A 13,872-nucleotide genomic window follows, 5' to 3' on the forward strand; every position below is an offset into this window, starting at 1 on the left:
TTTGTTTTGTTTTCCTTTAACAATACATTTTCAAATATGTAAAATGTGACTTTCTCATCAATATTTTGTTAAACATTTACTGTATACTATTTTACAAACATCAAATGTAGTAACGAGCTGCTTTTTGTGATAGAAGTTGAATATACTAATTAAACCTGAACAAGATGTGTATTGAGCTAATATTTTTTTCCTGTGACCAGTGATGGGCGTTTGCTGAAATGGTAAAACTTCTAGTCTCTTTATAATTACATTGATTTGTGAGATATCAAGTTGGGGGTCGAATTAGAATCTGTATTCCATTAATATCATGGAAGAGCATGAAGTCAACATGTAGTCAAAATATGGTCTTATTAATATAATGCCTTAACCAAATTACTGAACCTGTCTCAGACATGTATTTTGAAAGGCAATGGCATGTATGGATTGTAGTGCTTCTTCTAGACACTGTCAGACCACAAATCTAACATTGCAGACTCACTTGGCCATATTTTGAGTATCCCATTTGCATTAAAATATCTGTATTAACAGCAAATAGTTTCATTCCTTTTATATTTTATAGTAAATATTTAAATGGAATTAATTTGGTCACATTTAAATATAAGTGATTGTATAGCTCTGACTGGCAGTTGTTCCCTTAAAACAGTTTTGACTGTAAGGTGACCACATTGCTGGGATTAAGCTGTTCACTTTCTTTCTTTCTTTTTTTTCTCTAAATAGTTAACACAGATTATGCGAACTGGACAGAACACTTGGGAAAGTAAAAATATCCTTGCTGTTTCATTTGCTCCACTTGTGCAACCAAGTAAGAATGATAATGGCAAACCAGATTCTGTGGGACTCCGTAAGTAGCTCTTCATATTTTCTGATTGGATTGTGACTTACGGTGTTTGGCTTTTATGCTTGGGATTTAAAACTATGTAATTATGAAGAATTAAATACTTATACAGTAAGATATTTAGTGGATTTATTCAGCCTTTTTTTTTTGGAGACAGAGTCTCGTTGTGTTGCCCAGGCTCGAGTGCAGTGGTGCCATGTCGGCTCACTACAACCTCCACCTCCTGGGTTCAAGTGATTCTTGTGCCTCAGACACCCAAGTAGCTGGGATTACAGGTGTGCGCCACCACGCCTGGCTGATTTTTGTATTTTTAGAAGAGATGCTGTTTCACCATGTTGGCCAGGCTGGTCTCAAACATCTGACCTCAAGTGGTCTACCTGCCTCAGCCTCCCAAAGTGCTAGAATTATAGACATGAGCCACTTCGCTGGGCCTCAGTTTTTTTTGTTTTTTGTTTTTTTTTGTTTTGTTTTGGTAAAGTAAAGCCCTCACCTTATACCAGACACTGTTAGCTACCTTCATGGAAACATAAGAAGAAGGGGCAGGTCAAACCAAAACCAAATTTATTAATTATAGTTTGTGATGTGGCAAGTTACTGGTTGTGGGAAGGGTATCTGCTATAGGTATGGTGGTAAGGAAGACCTTTCTGCCAAAGCAACATCTAAATTATGACCAGAATGATATAAAAAAACTTGCCACATCAAGATTTAGTGGCAGCATTTTTTCATACAGAGACACAATAAATATAAAAGGCTTTATCTAGTCTGAAGAGAACTTGGTCGTTCTCAGACCAGGCATAGGGTCCAGAGTGGCAGAAGCTCATTGGCTGGCTGTGGAGGATGGATTATCATAGGAAAAAAAGGCAGGCAGGCCAGTCAGGAGGCTTTTCTTACACGCACGGGAGAGTGGATGTTGGTGTGGATAGTGTTGTCTGAAGGCAGAAGAATAGCTGACTGGGGAGAGTGTGGGTGGAGGGAAAAGAGGAATTTGTTTTCCCTTGAGGCTAGCTGAGTGCTGGTGTTATTTACTATTGCTAGGAAGACTGGAAGTGGCATAATTTGGAAATAGGAATAGAAAGATCTGACATTTTCCTTTAATCGTGTTTGAGTTGTCTGTTAGCATACAGACAAATGTCAGGTGGCACAAACCTGCTTCATGAGCAAGGTATAAATGGAGACCCCTCAACATGAACATGGCATTTTAGGCTAGGGATAGATAGAAATGGATGAGATCACTTAGCGGAGAGTAGAAATAAAGAAGAGATATTGGAGTTGGACCTGAGGTTCACCAATTTAGAGATAAAATGGAGGAAAATGGATTAGCGAAGGAAGGGTCAAAGGTGGTGGGGGCAAACTAGGGTCAGGTCCCAGGGTGTTGAAAACCAAGAAAGAAAAGTTTCAAGGAGGGAGTGATCAACGTAATGGAGCAAATGAGAGCTTGAAATGGAGAGGAGAGAGTGGTATTAATTGGTTTGGCTTAGATCATAGTATTTTTAACCATGAGGTAAAATTCTTTACCAAAAAGGAACCTCTTGACTTAGTTTGCCTTTTAAATGAATTTATTTCATAGGAACTTGGGTTTATAGAAAGATACAATTTTATTTTCAGTGTTCATTCTACTCTCTTTTGAGCCGCATGACTTTGGGACATTTGGAGTGTTTTTGAAAATTATATGAAGTAATGTTTGTTTTGTTTTGTTTTTACGATGGAGTCTCACTGTGTCACCCAGGCCGTAATGCAGTGGCACGATCTCAGCTCACTGCAGTCTCTGCCTCCTGGGCTCAAGCAATTCTTCTGCTTTGGCCTCCTGAGTAGCTGGGATTACAGGTTCCCACCACCATACCTGGCTAGTTTTTGTATATTTAGTAGAGACAGGGTTTCACAACCCTTACATTAGACCCAACCACCCACCCAGTTTCAGGCAGTGGCGCCAGCCTGCCACCATGAGAGTCTACCTGTAAATATATGGTGAATAGAGCCTAGTCAATGTGTGTGAGTCCCAGACGAAAGTAGGCACATCCCAGAGGAAAAGAGAAAGGAATGACAGCCAAACATGGCCAGCTGCTTTTTATATACCTGAAATATACAAGCCTAGCCATTCCTTCACCCTTAGGAAGAATGTGTGCAATGATGCAGAGAGGCTGTCATGGCTCTATGGTGAGTGTTGCTTGCTCAGAGTGTTAGCGGCGTAAATGTTTCTTCAGCTTGAGCTTGGGAGAGTGCTTTGCAAGCATTTTTCTCTAATGGGAGCCACTGTCAAAAGTGATACGTTGACCACTCTTTACAGATTTGTGAGAGTCATAGATTCTGATTCTGTGCTGTTATTGTGATCTCATTTAGAAGGAAGTTAAGCAGTCAGTTCTAAAACAGTTTCAACCTTTCATAATTCAGAAAATGTTAGCAACCAGTTTTTCCAAATATACTAGTTAGTAATCTATACTTTCGCTACTTACAAAAAGGATTTTAATCCATATGTAACAGTCCATATAAAACAAAATTAAAGCTAAAATAAGAATGATAAAAAAACAAAGGATTATCATAAAGGAGACTGGAAACATGAGGTTACTGTGTTGAAATGTTTATTTAAACTTCCCATCTAGTCAAAAACAGGTATCACTGAGACACAGAAAAATATAGGACATCCATTTCTTTCTAGCACCAGAATCAGTGATTATCACTTGGCTGTGTATGCATTATATGATTGTTTCCATGAAGTCTACTTTTTAGTAGACTACAGATGCTTCTTGACTTATGGTGGGACTATGGCCAGATAAACCCATTGTAAATCATGAACGTTGTTGAGTGGAAAATGGATTTAAGGCTGGTAACACAGCACATGGTCCCCAGCTTAGGATGGTTTGACCTTACTTTGGTTGCAAGAGTGATACTCATTTAGTAGAAACCCGAACCCCATCGTGAGACATAAGGAGCTCCTCAGCGTAAGGTGGGGTTACATCCTGATAAACACATTGTAAAGTGGAAAAATCCTACATTGAACCATTAGAAGTCAGGGACTATCTGTATACTCTATATATTTATGCTATATTAGTACTATTTGCAATAGTAGGCTATACTGTAGTTACCGGTCCCTACTTAAAACTCCTTGCAACAATAATAACAAAACTATTTTCTTCCTAGTTTTCAAACACTAGAATTATAGTTTATGATAATTTTGTTTTAATTATCCTAACTGGATGGGAAGTAATAAAAGGAAGTAATGAAAAAATTTTCTGACACAGCTTGGCTTTGACAGTGGCCCAACCATAAGTGTCATACCTAAGAATGCCTATAGAATCCCTTGTTGATTTCTGTGCAGCAGCTATTTAACTATTTTACTTTGACACTGTTAAAATCTCAGAATTCTATCAGTAGTCATTCTATTTTTTATCTGATTGTTTTCTTGTTTATTTTAGAAGCATTTTGGTTGTAAATATGTTTTTATAATAACATAATTCATTAATGACATAGATAATATGCTATGAATGTACAATTTCCATTTTCCCTCATTTTAAGAATTTCAACACAAATCTAAGTAGCTGGTAAGACTGCTATTGGTTGGATTGAATGACATTTGTAACAGTGAATGTAAAATAGGAATAAATTCAATAGAATAGGGTAAAATGGAAAGGAGCCTAAATTTTAAAAAAAATCCATTATACCTCTGAAACATTTACAGACTAAATGATATGTCTAAATATTTCATCAAAATAATCTGGGGTGGTGATGGGAAGAGTGATAATTGTTGAAGCTGAGTGCCCAGATATATGGGAGTTATTAAACCATTGACTCTTTTCTGTGTATACAGTCATCACTCCTTATCCTTGGGGGATATGTTCCATTACCCTCCAGGGGATGCCTGGGCCTGCAAATAGTACAAAATCCTGTATGTATTATGTTTTTTTCTATCTGATAACTGAGGCAGCTGCTAAGTTACTAACAGATGGGTGGTATATATGGTGCGGAAATGGTAGACAGAGATGATTCACATCCCAGGCAGGACAGCATGAAATTGTACTACACTACTCAGAACAGCTCACAATTTAAAATGTATGAATTGCTTCTTTCTCAAATTTTCCATTTAATATTTTCAGACCTTGGGTGACCGTAGAAAGCAGAAACTGTGGAAGGTGAAACTGCATAAAGGGAGACTACTGTACTTGAAATTCTACAATAAAGAGAAAAGTCATCAGTAACCAACAGTAACTTATAAAAAGTCAGGAATTATGTGAATTTCTAAAAAAAAAAGCTTCATATAGTAATAGTCAGAGCATGAAAAAAGTTTTAAAAATTGGTATTTGCCAAAATTTAATAGGATGTATGGAGAATAAGTTTTTGTGGGTGTATAGAAGTAAGTCAAAATAGCTTGCTGTTGAGAGGACATTATTCCTTAATTGTAGGGAATTAAAATATGAAAGAATGCGACTATAAAAAAAAACAAAAATAATATAGAAATTATTTGCCAAATGTATCTCGTAGTAATCAAATTTCTCATATTAAACAACTTACTAAAGTGGAGTCATAATTTTTCATCTTGATTCGCCACTAATTTTATTACATTTAAAAATCCTGTTTCTTTCTGTGGTTTTTTTTATTGGGGTTGGGGAGAAGACATTCTAAAAAGAAAGATGCATTGTTTAAAGTTCAGGGACAGAAGAGACTTCATAAATTGTTATGAAAAATTGTTTCATAATTGGTGTATATATGCCACATTTTCTTTATCAAGTCTATCACAGATGGGTATTTGTGTTGGTTCCAAGTCTTTGCTATTGTGAACAGTGCTGCAGTAAACATACGTGTGCATGTATGTTTACATGCACAGTGGAATGATTTATAATCCTTTAAGTATATACCCAGTAATGGGATTCCTAGGTCAAATGATATTTCTGGTTCTAGATCCCTGAGGAATTGCCACACTGTCTTCCACAATGATTGAACTAATTTGCACTCCCACCAACAGTGTAAAAGCATTCCTATTTCTCCACATCCTCGCCGGCTTCTGTTGTTTCCTGACTTTTTAATGATCGCCATTCTAACTGACTGGAGGTGGTATCTCATTGTAGTTTTGATTTGCATTTCTCTAATGACCAGTGATCATGAGCTTTTTTTCATATGTTTGTTGGCCGCATAAATGTATTCTTTTGAGAAGTGTCTGTTCATATCCTTTGCTCATTTTTTGATGGGGTTTGTTTGTTTCTTGTAAATTTGTTCAAATTCTTTGTAGATTCTGGATATTAGACCTTTGTCAGATGGATAGATTGCAAAAATTTTCTCCCATTCTATAGGTTGCCTGTTTACTGTAATGATAGTTTCTTTTGCTGTGCGGAAGCTCTTTAGCTTAATTTGATCCCGTTTGTCAGTTTTTTCATTTGTTGCCATTGCTTTTGGTGTTTTAGTCATGAAGTCTTTGTCCATCCTTATGTCCTGAACGGTATTGCCTAGGTGTTCTTCTAGGGTTTTTATGGTTTTAGGTTTTATGTTTAAGTCTTTAATCCATCTTGAGTTGATTTTTGTGTAAAGTGTAAGGAAGGTGTGCAGTTTCAGTTTTCTGCATATGGCTAGCCAGTTTTTCCAACACCATTTATTAAGTAGGGAATCTGTTCCCCATTGCTTGTTTTTGTTAGGTTTGTCAAAGATCAGATGGTTGTAGATGTGTAGTGTTATTTCTGAGGCCTCTGTTTTGTTCCATTGGTCTGTATATGTGTTTTGGTACCAGTACCATTGGTTACTGTAGTCTTGTAGTATGGTTTGAAGTCATGTAGTGTGATGCCTCCAGCTTTGTTCTTTTTGTTTAAGATTGTTTTGGCTATGCAGGCTCTTTTTGGGTTCTATATGAAGTTTAAAGTAGTTTTTTCCAATTCTGTGAAGAAAGTCAATGGTAGCTTGATGGGGATAGCATTGAATCTATAAATTATTTTGGAGAGTATGGCCATTTTCATGATACTGATTCTCCTATCCATGAGCATGGAATGTTTTTCCATTTGTGTCCTCTGTTATTTCCTTGAGCAGTGGTTTGTAGTTCTTCTTGAAGAGGTCCTTCACATCCCTTGTAAGTTGGATTCCTAGATATTTCATTCTCTTAGTAGCTGTTGTGAATGGGAGTTCACTCATGATTTGGCTCTCAGTTTGTCTGTTACTTTAGGAGTTCTTGATGTATAGGAATGCTTGTGATTTTTGCACATTGAATTGTATCCTGGGACTTTGCTAAAGTTGCTTATCAGCTTCAGGAGATTTTGGGCTGAGATGATGGGGTTTTCTAAGTATACAATCATGTCATCTGCAAACAGAGACAATTTGACTTACTTTCTTCCCATTTGAGTACCCTTTATTTCTTTCTCTTATCTGATTGCTCTGGCCAGAACTTCCAATATTATGTTGAATAGGAGTGGTGAGAGAGGACATCGTTGTCTTGTGCTGGTTTTCAAAGAGAATGCTTCCAGTTTTTGCCTATTCAGTATGATATTGGCTGTGGGTTTGTCATAAATATCTCTTATTATTTTGAGATATGTTCCATCAATGTCAAATTTGTTGAGTTTTTTTTAGCATGAAGGAGTGTGGAATTTTGTCAAAGGCCTTTTCTGCATCTATTGAGATAGTCATACGGTTTTTGTTGTTGGTTCTGTTTATGTGATGGATTACGTTTATTGATTTGCATATGTTAAACCATCTTTGCATCCCAGGGATAAAGCAGACTTGATCATGGTGGATAAGCTTTTTAATGTGCTGCTGGATTTGGTTTGCCAGTATTTTATTGAGGATTTTCCCATCGATGTTCATCAGGGATATTGACCTGAAATTTTCTTTTTTTGTTGTGTCTCTACCAGGTTTTGGTATCAGGATGATGCTGGCCTCGTAAAATGAGTTAGGGAGGATTCCCTCTTTTTCCATTTAAATTTAAAATAAGTTTTCCTAGCAGTCAGGATTAGTATTGTCTCATCTATTAAATCCTAATCTCATAACTGGAGGCATTGGAAACAAGGTACTCTTAAGGAATAGACAATATGGAGGATGTTTGAATAATTAGGACTGAGACTTATCTAAAAGGTTTTGTGTCAGTCAAAAGAACTTTTTTATTTTATTTTTTAAATTTTTTGAGACAGGGTCTCACTCTGTTACCCAGGCTGTAGTGCAGTGGCATGACCATGGCTCACTGCAGCCTTGACCTACCCAGGCTCAGATGATCCTCCCATCTCAACCTACTGAGTAGCTGGGACTACAGGCATGTACCACCATGCCCGGCTAATTTTTCTTTTTTTTTGTAGAGACAGGATTTCACCATGTTGTCCAGACTGGTCTCAAGATTATGGGCTCAAGTGATCCGTCTGCCTCAGCCTCTCAAAGTGCTGGGATTACAGGCTTGAGCCATTGTGCCTGGCCCAAAAGAACTTTTAGATGAAGCTCACATGACTGCTACTTTAGGAGTTCTGAGTGTTAGCAGCTACTAAAGTCAAGTCTGAATCTTTTTCCATGCTGGGTCCAGTTGGTCTTGATAAATTTCAGGTATTCCTCTGATGATTTAGGATTGAAAGATACATCGCTGGAATAGCATGCAGTATTGGCAAAGGAAGAACATAATTACAGTGTTGACAGTAATTATGTTGGGTCCAGTTGGTCTTGATAAATTTCAGGTATTCCTCTGATGATTTAGGATTGAAAGATACATCGCTGGAATAGCATGCAGTATTGGCAAAGGAAGAACATAATTACAGTGTTGACAGTAACAGAAAAATTCAAGAGCCAAGATCAGCTGAAAAGACTGATACAGTTTCTATTTCCTAGCTCCTTTATAATTTCTAAAACTTTAGGGTAGATTTATTCTTCACTCTGTTCCTTTACAGAGCTCTCTCAGGCTTAGTTCTGGGTGCTTTCCTCTACTCTTGGTCTTTGCATGTCACGATGGGCTGCTGACATGGGATTAGCATCTCCAGCCCCGACCTTGCCCCTGAGCTCCAGAGTCGTGATCTTATGGTGGCTTATGGTGGGAAAGGCAGCATACCCTCTGCAGTCAAAACCTGCATTCAGTACGTAATCTCCTAACATTGAGTTATTACTTGTAAAACATTGAAAATGGTGACGAGTATGACATTGTAGTTGTTAATTATCTCTGAAATCTCCACTTTGGATAAATGATAGACAATTCACATCTAACACAAACTAAGTACATTTTAAAATTTTCTTCTCAACCTGTTCTCTCCTCTGTCTTTGTCATGTCAGTAACTGATACCAGCATCTGCCCAGTTGCTCAGGCCAAAACCTTAGATGTTTTCCTTGATTATTTTTTTCCCTCCCTCATCCCCTACAGCCAATCCGTTTCCATCCTATCTTCAGAATGTATTATACCTGGAATTTGTCCATCTCTCCCATCTATACTGCCACTCTCCATTAGAGTGTGTTCATATTTCAAGTGGATTACCAAAGTATTCCGGCTATTCTCATGCTCCGAACTTCATCTGCACTAGCCTTCCTTCAGCTCCTTTAACATGCTAAGCTCGTTTACCTTTTAGGGCTCTGCTGTTCCCTCTGCCTCCAAGATGTTTACATGGCTGTTACATCATCTAGATCTTAGCTAGGACATGATCTTCTCAGGGAGACCTTTATGACCACCCAATAGAAAGCAACCAGGGCTAGGTGTGGTGGCTCGTGCCTGTAATCCCAGCACTTTGGGAGGCCAAGGCGGGTGGATCACAAGGTCAGGAGATTGAGACCATCCTGACTAACACAGTGAAACCCCATCGCTACTAAAAATACAAAAAATTAGCCAGGCGTGGTGGCACACGCCTGTAGGCCCAGCTACTCAGGATGCTGAGGCAGGAGAATCACTTGGACCCGGGAGGCGGAGATTACAGTAGCTGAGATCACGCCACTGCACTACAGCCTGGTGACAGAACAAAGCTCTTGTCTCAAAACAAAAAAGAAAGAAACCGGAACCCCACTTTTTCTGTCATATCATTGATGTTTTGTTTTTTTTCTTGTATTCCTTATTTTTCTTCTTTATAATTGATTTTTGTTTACCAACTCCTCCCTGATTATGTAAGTTGCATAAGTGCAGGGAGTGCAGACTTGGTGATCTAAATCATCCAGTGTGTCTGCATGGGTTCTTTAACAGTGCCTGGCAGATATAGGTTAATACTTACTTATTGATGAATGTTAAACAACTTAGTGAACAATTTTGGAAAATGGGCAGAGCAGATGGTTTTTGTTCATTTTTACATATAGAGGGCCGGGCATGATGGCTTACACCTGTAACCTCAATATTTGGGGAGGCTGAGATGAGAGGCTCACATGAGCTCAGGAGTTAAAGAGACCTGCCTAGGCAACATAGTAAGATTCCCTCTCTACAAATAATTAAAAAATTATCCAGGTGTGCTGGCGTGCACTTCTGTCCCAGCTACTTGGGAGGCTGAGGCAGGAGGATCACCTGAGCCTGGGTGGTTGAGGCTCCAGGTAAACCATGATTGTGCCACTACACAATCAGCCTGGGCTACAGTGAGACCTTGTTTCAAAACAAAGAAACAAAAACTATATAGGGGATGGGATCTCACTTCTGTTGTTATGAATAGATAGTACTTTTCGTATGATTTATACATCAAAAAGTATAAAAGATATGCAGGATAGTCTCTCTCCTGCTCTTGTCTCCTAATTATTTCATGGTCATGTACCCTGTTTCTAAATTCTTACACTTCCAGAGAACTTTTATGCATATAAATGCCAACACACAAACACACACACGCCCCTGTACATTTTAACTTCTGTGCTATCCATTGGTCCTTGGCATATGATGACTACTCCGAAACCTTTGTTAGATGAAAGGTAGAGTTTTTATATTTTGTGTATTTTCTAAAATGTGCTAAGAAACACGTTTTGTTTTATGAAAAAAAGTGAACAATAGATTAATGTTTTCTTTCTTGTGTTTTGTGTTTGTTTTTAGCTCCCTGTGCTGTCAGGAATCTACAGGACTTGGCTCGTATTTACATTCGACGCACACTTAGAAATTTCATAAATGATGAGATGCAGGCCAAGGGGATTCCTCAAAGGGCTCCACCCAAAAGGAAAAGAAAGAGAGTTAAACAGAGAATTAACACTTACGTATTTGTGGGTAATCAGCTTATTCCTCAGCCTCTAGACAGTGAGGAGGATGAAAAAATGGAAGAAGATAACAAAGAAGAGGAAGAAAAAGATCACAGTGAAGCGATGAAGCCAGAGGAGCCACCTCAAAATTTACTGAGAGAAAAAATCATGAAGCTGCCCCTCCCTGAATCTTTAAAAGCTTACTTGACATATTTTAGAGACAAATAACTTAGATCAAGAAGAAAGAATGCCTACTGATAATTCCTTTAGTCTTGAAAATGTAGCATTTGTTAGGAGTTAAAAGAATTACTTCTTTCATCAGAGCAAATTATAGTGGAAAAAAATTATCACTTGTTTCTGTCAGTAACACAAATGATGTATTCAGTGAATAAAAGAATCCCTTTTATAAAATCTATTTTTCTTTAAATCTTGGTAAAATGTTGTTTTAGCTTAGAGTGGTTTCAAAGTGGAATGCAACAGTAGTCAAGACTTGTGTACTATAAATCCTTTTCTGATTCCTTACAGATTTGTAGTGGTGAGGGTTAGATTTAATTTTATATAAGGTTTAAATAATTGTTAAGCTTATATAACCTGATCTGAATTGCAGTTGTTTGCATTTCCTCTATGAAAACTTCATTTATCTAATAAGGAAATCAAATGCTTTGTAGACCTATTTACCTTATTTGTGTTGCAATCACTGTTGCTGGGTTGCTGTATATATATTCCGGGCAATACATGAGTGCAATAACAATACAAGATATTGAATAATTTAGCTTTAAAAAAATCCCACAAATTTTATGAAATTTTACAGCCCTGCTACTTCTGCTTTTGAATCTCTTACCAAAAGACATGGGTAAAATATCTGCTTCTCTCATAGAGATTTTAAGAGCACAGGAAGTGAATTATTAAAATAGAAAGTATATACTTAATACAACTCTTTATATGGACCCTTTACATTTTCAGTATTTAAAGAAAGGTTATCTCAACTCTCTAGAATTTTAAAAGTATATTTAGAATTGTTTTTTCTGTAGTTCACCATATAAAGTATTTGGTTTTTTAAAAAAAGCAAAACCATTGTTTTGTGTGACTCTTGATAGGACACAGAATGAGTGAATGAGCATGAGTGAGGCCACTTTCTTGGATGGCTGTAAGTAGCAGGGCCAGGGTGGACCTGGTCAGCGGATGCACTTTAGCAGATGGAACTTCTAGTTTATCTGAATATTTATCTTTGACAAGGTAGGGCTGAGCCTACATTTGCTTTGGATCTTTCTAGTATAAGAAATATTCACAGAAATTGTATGTAGATACCCTTTGTTTTGAAAATCCTGTTGAGAATCATAATGTAATCTTTGGGACCTATGCCCTGTTCATTTCATTTCTTCCCATATTTTTTGTGTTTCTTTTGGTAAAACTATAATGGTTTTCGTTTTTTACTTAATGTCACACAATTAAACTGTCCATATTTGAACTTTATTGTAGCTTATGAATGATAAAAAACAGGTAGTAACTACCATTGTTTGTTTGTTTTCCTAATAAGGCCTGAAAACAGCCATTCCGGGTTAAGAAAGTGTACAATGTAACATATTTGCTACAGTTACATGGCTTATATATTTCTTAAAGGGAAAAATTTGAGAGTATCATGGACTACCACCAGCATTATTATTATAGTAGTTGCTCAGATTTGGTTAAGGAAGCCCAATCAATGTATAGTGAAAGGATTATTACTTCTCTGCTAAGATTCAGATATTGTTTCAAAAATCTCAGCACCAGTAATCCCACAGCATCTAAAAACAAGTGTTTGTGATCATGTAAGCACGAAATTGTTCCAAGTAAGTGAGGATATTTTAGTTACGTGAAAGACAGTTTCATGGAAGGTGTTTGTTTTATACCAGTGGCTGGGATGGTAGAATTGGGGTTATTTCTACAGTTATTCTTAGATGATTACTAAACTGTTAAGAAATGCCCCATATCATTTGTATCTAGGAAAGAAAAAAAATCAGTTTCATACTGTTTTCATCTGTCAGAAATGTTCATTTTATTTTGAATTAAATGCGGCTTTTGAAGTTACCTTGAATTCCTGGTGACCACATGTTTTTATCTGGAAAATCTGGAGAAAGTTATCTGTCCCATCTCCCCTGCTTTTTTTAAAAAAATTTTTTGGTTGGAGCTGCTGTTTAGATGATGCTTTTACTATGTAGGAGAGAGTTTTTGTTAAGGATATATTTGAAGATTGACTTTTCCATATTGTCTTTTATTCTTTGACCTTGGCAAAGTGTATAGTAGATTTTCATGATCTTTGCATATTTCTTGTCATTGAAGTGTATCTTTTATGTTTTTAAATGCATTCATTTTACACTTGTGACTTTATCATTGACTTTAAGAGGTAGAAATAAAAAATGAAAATTAGAGCTAAAGCCTTTTTATCTATTAATGCAGATAGAATAAGAATATTTTGGGTTTGTGTTTTTTTAAAATGAATTTATGTTTACTTGAGTATGGAAAATTATGCTTTATAGGTGGAAAATTAGTAAATAAAGATTAAGTAAAAGTAAGTGAAAATGATGGGGAATACAGTGATGGAATTTTATAGCCAGATAAAACAACAAGTATCATCTAATTTGGGTGTTTATTTTGCAGATGAGAAAACAGACCTAGAACTGTGGCATGTTTTGCCTGAAACATAGTGAGTTAGAGACAGGGCCTATGATAGCTTCCAGCATCAGATTAATCCCAAGAAGCCATCAGCAACCTCAGAGCTACCCAAGAAGATAATTTAAATATATACTGCTTATTGGTCAATATATTTGGTTCTTAATAAAGAAAAATGTTAAAATAGCATACATAGTGGTAAAATACAATACAAAAAGTGTGTGTTGATTTCTAGCTGTTTGAGATGATAAAAGTGAAGCAAAGCCTGTTAAATCATTGGAAGACTTGGAAAATTATTTTAAATAAACAATTACGTATAATTAAGC

At 36.7% G+C, this 13,872-nt stretch overlaps 1 protein-coding gene across 4 annotated transcripts in view; it reads left to right on the forward strand.

Moving 5' to 3' along the window:
• Positions 1–13,870, forward strand: part of PCMTD1 (protein-L-isoaspartate (D-aspartate) O-methyltransferase domain containing 1) — an 81,359-nt gene extending 67,489 nt beyond the window's left edge. For 3 of the 4 annotated variants that reach the window (XM_050801797.1, XM_050801796.1, XM_050801798.1), the window contains 2 exons: positions 718–841; positions 10,758–13,870. In XM_050801797.1, coding sequence (XP_050657754.1) covers positions 718–841; positions 10,758–11,125 — 492 coding nt within the window. In that variant the 3' untranslated portion in view covers positions 11,126–13,870. Of the gene's footprint in view, positions 1–717; positions 842–8,441; positions 8,851–10,757 lie in introns of those variants that run through there. The other variant, XM_050801799.1, reaches the window with a different exon arrangement.
• Positions 13,871–13,872: the final 2 nt, after the last annotated feature.

Source organism: Macaca thibetana, chromosome 8 (assembly GCF_024542745.1).
Source record: "Macaca thibetana thibetana isolate TM-01 chromosome 8, ASM2454274v1, whole genome shotgun sequence".
NCBI classification, from domain to species: domain Eukaryota; kingdom Metazoa; phylum Chordata; class Mammalia; order Primates; family Cercopithecidae; genus Macaca; species Macaca thibetana.